The 5,000-nt window shown below is 57.7% G+C and overlaps 1 protein-coding gene across 3 annotated transcripts; it reads right to left on the bottom strand.

The window, feature by feature from the left end:
• Positions 1-828: 828 nt before the first annotated feature.
• Positions 829-4,999, bottom strand: SUOX (sulfite oxidase). 3 transcript variants are annotated; one of them, XM_077913305.1, is made up of 4 exons: positions 4,548-4,999; positions 3,409-3,465; positions 2,968-3,145; positions 829-2,733 (listed from the first exon to the last, which is right to left on the bottom strand). In XM_077913305.1, the coding sequence occupies exons 1-4, from the start codon at positions 4,982-4,984 to the stop codon at positions 1,324-1,326; spliced, it is 2,082 nt and encodes a 693-aa protein (XP_077769431.1). In that variant the 5' UTR covers positions 4,985-4,999; the 3' UTR covers positions 829-1,323. The 3 variants fall into 3 exon arrangements, with proteins under 3 accessions (XP_077769431.1, XP_077769433.1, XP_077769432.1); XM_077913307.1 differs by having other exon boundaries at positions 4,477-4,565; XM_077913306.1 differs by lacking the exon at positions 4,548-4,999 and adding an exon at positions 4,209-4,417.
• Position 5,000: the final 1 nt, after the last annotated feature.

The following is a 5,000-nucleotide window of genomic DNA, read 5'->3' as shown; positions in this document are numbered from 1 at the left end:
GCGCGCGCAGGCTAGGGGGGTGTGGGAGAGGGGACGGTGTCGGGGAGGAGGGGGGCGGGGCGGCGGGGGGCCCCCACTCTGGCCCGGGCGGCCCAGCGCGGGGGGAGCGGGGTCACTAAGGCGGCGGCAACCGGGCCGGGCCCGAGGCCCGCGCGCTCTGCGGCGGCGGCGGCTCCATCTCCATCAGCGGCTTCACCTGAGGAGGGACCGGCCCCCCCCCTCCGCCCCCCCCGCCCAGCCGGCCCCCTCCCCCGAGCAACTTCCGGTCCCACTACCAGGCGACAGGCGGCGTGGCCGAACACCGAGCGTGCCCGAGCCGGGGAGACTGCCGGGGAAAAGGGAGACGAGCTAGGGGAGAGCAGCCGAGCGCCGAGAGCTCCAAGTCGGAGACGCGCGCTCGCCCGCGGAGGGGCGCTCGGTGGCTGCCCCTTGGCGGCGCCCCCGCGCCCCGGCACGGCCGTCCCTAGAGCCGAGGGTTGCCCCGCCCGTACTAGGAGAATACTGGTTTTAACCTCTGAGCGATTCTCTGCCTCTCCTGCGAAGTGCAGGAAGGGGGAGGCGCAGGGAGGAGCTTCATAATGTCAATTTTTAAGACCGCTCTGGGAAGTCTTCTGGGGCCGGTCACCTGAGCAACGCTAACCGGCGCGGGGCGCGGCAGGGAGGGAAGTCCCACTTCTGCACGTCCCTGTACCTGCTTCCCTGCCCCGCTCCCTCCCCACCTTGCTCTGGATCATCTCACTACATATCCCAGGGCCAGTGCATCTCCCTCCCGCAGCCTAACACGCTCACACTCCAGCCTCCAAAGTCATAATTTTTCTTTTTTCAGAATTGTAGTCTTAAACAGATACTTTATTGATGTATTTAGAAAAGTAGAACTATAAAGGGGGAAGGAATTCACCCTTTACAACCTCTGGCAACCCAGAAAGTCCGTAGAAAGTTGTACATACGCTTTTCTTACAGCCACACACAGTCTCTGAAGACTCCCAAGAAGAAAAGCCAAGTAAAGTGGTGGTGTACATTAGAAGCGGAGATGGGGTAGGAAGAGGAGAGTGCTTGTGTACTGAACTTCCCCACTTCTAGCCTCCAAAAGCTCTCAATTCCTGGCACAATAGGAGTTTCGTAACCTAGAGTCAAAGGAGAGCTGGTGCCCGCTTGGAAATGGGCCATGTGTGTATCTGTGTGTGGTTTAGGAAGGGACACTACAGGGTTGGGATCCAAGAAGTGATGATAAGAAAGCTTTTTCTGTGGGAATGAGGGAAAAGGATGGGTATGGAAAGGGGTTGAGAAGATGATTCTGGGAGTAGGTAATTCCATTTCACCTTCTCATGGGGCGACACGGACATGGACACGGTGCCAGGCATTGCTGAGCACACCTCGCAGGTTCCAGATTGGGGCCACTGTGTCTGGTTGCACATTGTAGCTGTCATCTACAGCCTTACAAACAATGTTCAATTCCTTCTTCCCAGCTGGCACAGAGGCTTGCAGCTGCCACAGCCTCCAGGCCCAGGCCTTTCGGGGGCGCGGTTCCTCTCCATCCAGCTCAGCCACCTGCCAGGTTAGGCCCCCATCCAGAGACACATCCACCCTGACCACAGCCCTCCCACCACCACTCCACGCATAGCCCTTGATAGTCACCTCCCCTGATTGCACAGTCTCCCCATCCTTGGGCTCTGTGATGGCTGACTGGACAGGAAGTTCCTGAATAGATGGAGCTGAGTCAAAATCTACTGTGTCCCAGTCCACAGATGGAGAGAAGCCTTTGTAATCCCGTCGCTGCCAGTGACTGTAACTTTCCTCTGGTTCCACACTCACTTTGCCCAGCCATTTGACATGGCGGGCACCCACCACACCAGGCACCACCACACGCACAGGAAAGCCATGGTCTCGAGGCAGAGGCTGCCCATTCATCTCATATGCCAGCAGGACCTCAGCTTCAGGGTCCATGGCCCGAGCCAGAGGGATGGATGCTCCGTAGGCTGTCCCTGTGGGGTCTGAGTCCAGTCCCTCAAAGCAGACATGGGCCTCAGTTTCACAGAGTTGGTGACCAGCCTTGGCTAACACATCACAGAGGCGTGCCCCAGCCCAGCGTGCAGTGCTAATGGCCCCCGTGTTCCACTCCAGACCTTTGACTTCTTTGAACCGAGTCATCTCAGAGCGTCGGTTGCCGGCGCACTGAAGAGTGACTGTGATCTCATGCTTAGGGAACTGGTACAAGTCATTCAGGGATAGGGACAGTGACTGACCCTCAGGTGGCCCTACTACATGCAGGCGATAGGTTTCTGGGTCCAGGTTAGGTACAGGCAGATGGTTTCGGGTGAAGAAGATAGGGTTAGGTGTGATATAGTTTTCCGTCAGCAGTTCAGGGGGGGGCTCTGCATTAAAGGGGCGCTGGCTGTTGACCTTCAGGGCTGGGTGACGGACAGGATCATCACTGTAAGGGTCAGAGGTCTTCAAGGTAAAGGGCTCCTTGTCTTCAGGGCTCAGCTCCCCGACCTTGTACTGAGCCAGTAGCTCACGCACGTGGGGCTGGTTATGAACGGCATAGAGGGCCCAGAAGGGCTCTAGAGGACCCCCTGCTGCCAGCATCAGCTTTGACGGCCCCCCTGGGTGTAGGTCCACAAATTCTGTAACATCAAACACCTCACAGCCCAGAGTCACCCAGATCCTAGTCTCAGGGCTGCTGTGAGCTCTTACTTCCTCTCTCGTGTATAAGTGTGGTGACTCCTGAGCAGCCTGCGGGCAGGGCAGACAGAAAAGAAACATACATAGTAAGAAGGAATCACTCTAGCTCACCCTGCCCTAACCCTTAAAGTCATGGCCACTGTGAAACAGAGGTAGCAGACTCCATCTTTACTCTGCAGGAAAGCACTTAGCACCATGGGCTCTGTGTTCATAGCCTGGGTTTCCTGGGGAACATACTAGGGCCCCTTTGTTCTGACAGTGAAGTCCCTTCCTTCCCCCACTTACCCTGCACCGGTGGTCATGATAGGCCAACACCGCACCCAGGCCTAGCAGAGTCCCCATGACTCTCCATCCCTTCGTGCTGGAGTTATCACCAGAGAAGGCAAGGCTGGGATACTGGAGCTGAGATGAATCATTTGTAGAGCAGGCTTGAATACAGAACCTTGAGGGGACTAACTTGAGTCTGGAAGAGAGAGAGGGCTTAGCACAGTTCCAATCATATGAAAGGGACAGTGAAGGCTTAGCGTTTAACAGGTTGGCCACTGGTTCTTCCAGTTGGGACTTTGTTTGTCCAGGGATGGGTGGGGCCAATGGGTGAATTATGGCTTTCACTTTCCTCCCTGGTAGCCATCATCTCAGCTGTCTTATCTGGTAGATAAAACATCATAAAGATACTAGGAGTGGGGGATATGGGCTATGAGACGAGTTCTAGGATCGATGGCCTACCTGCAGGCCTGTCGGAAACGTGGGATCATAGCCCTCTGCAGCAGCATTGTGGCAGACCTGTGGGAAAAGATTCCAGGATCAAGACAGGGAGTTCTAGAAGGGGATGATCTTAGGTCATCCTAAAGGGATGCAGAGAAGGTCAGCAAGGTGTTCCCTGGGCAAATGAGGAGAGTTTTTCTGCGGTAATCAGGCCAAAGGATGGGAATGCATGTTGGGGGGGGGGTGCCCAAATGGGTCCTTAGATAAAACGTAATGGACTTCAGAGAGACTGTACTGACAGGATGGAGGAGAATGGGGCTGGTGAGGGGGAGGGGCTGTTTGGTCTTCTAGAATCACCTATCTCTCATCTTCCATTCTCTACTTTGTCCACTACAGAGAACAATGTTTGGGGCCAAGGGCCTAAAGGACAGAAGCCAAAATATCTACTACCCAGGTGGCTGATTTATCATTTCCAAAGTCAGCAGAGAACAACTGAGGGGAAGACTAAGGGACAAAACAGTGGAAAAGGTGGTAGGAACCTAATGGGAAGAATGAGCTCAGATTCTGGAGTTGAACTGCCTCTGGTTTGTGAAACTGGCCCTGTTAACCAGCCCCACTGCCTGGGCAAGAATACCAAGCCTCTCAGACCTGTGTCCTCATCTATGAAATGAGATCTACCTCGCAAGGTGGCTGTGAGGAGCAAACAAGTAATACGGTCTTTGAAGGCCTTTCAGTCCCCTCCTTTCCTCTGCTAACGTAGGGGAAAAAGATAATGCAACCCAGCTGGGAACTGGAACCCCACCCAGGGTTTCCACCCCTACCTTGTCTGTGCCATTCCCAGGAACTCAGCAAATTGGGAAGTTAATGGCCCCGGTGTCAGCGAAGAAGTCATTTTTGGCACTGTGCCCCGCAGTTCCTTCCTCAGAACACTGAGCGGATCACTGACCCCAGGAATGCCAAAATAGGGAAGAGGGAGAAGAGTCCCCATTGCTGTGAAAAAGCTAAAGAGGGGGGGCAGGCCGGGAAACTGCCAGGGCCACAGGAGCAGGAGCGGCGCCTGCACTGTACTCCGGGCGGTGGGATCCTCACCTGTCCCACCTGCCCTCGATGCCGGCGGCCCCCTGACCCAGGCTAGCGTGGCGCCGCCAGCTCTGACTTACAGGCGAACTCGGTCAGCGCGGTGTCCCAGGCTTGGGAGAAGCAACCTTCCGCTCCAGGACAGATGGCACACCTGCCGTGCGGGTGGCGGCCGCTCGCTCCGCAGGGGCTCCTGAGCGGGGAGGCTCGCGGGCCGCAGCACAGCACCCGGAGCCACTGCCCAGCCCCGGCTCACGCGCGGCTCGGGGCAGACACCGCGCCCGGGACCAGCGGGGGCGGAGGCGGCACTGGCAGTTTTGTTGGAACGCACGGGGTGCGGGGCACCCCCGGGTCCTGAAGGCCTGGCTGCTCCCCGGTTGGCACCCTGCCCCCTTATCGGGTTCGGCGTCCGCGGGCTCCGCGGTGGCTTGCCCGCCGGCTCCAGCCGACTCGGCCGAGGGGCGGGGCGAGCGCGCTGACGCGGGCCGGCCCCAGGACCACTCGGCCCGGTCCCGGCCATTGGCGGGCCGCGGGCC

Source organism: Canis aureus, chromosome 11 (assembly GCF_053574225.1).
Source record: "Canis aureus isolate CA01 chromosome 11, VMU_Caureus_v.1.0, whole genome shotgun sequence".
NCBI lineage: Eukaryota > Metazoa > Chordata > Mammalia > Carnivora > Canidae > Canis > Canis aureus.
The sequence above is the reverse complement of the archived record's forward strand: the minus strand, read 5'-3'. Positions and strand labels throughout refer to the sequence as shown.

Coding starts and splice junctions, on each gene's coding strand:
- SUOX (XM_077913305.1), bottom strand. CDS start 4,984: ATGGCCGGGACCGGGCCGAGTGGTCCTGGGGCCGGCCCGCGTCAGCGC. Junction 3,466..4,547: donor CGCGCTGACCGAGTTCGCCT/GTAAGTCAGAGC, acceptor CTTTTCCCACAG/GTCTGCCACAATGCTGCTGC. Junction 2,734..2,967: donor ATCATGACCACCGGTGCAGG/GTAAGTGGGGGA, acceptor CCCTGCCCGCAG/GCTGCTCAGGAGTCACCACA.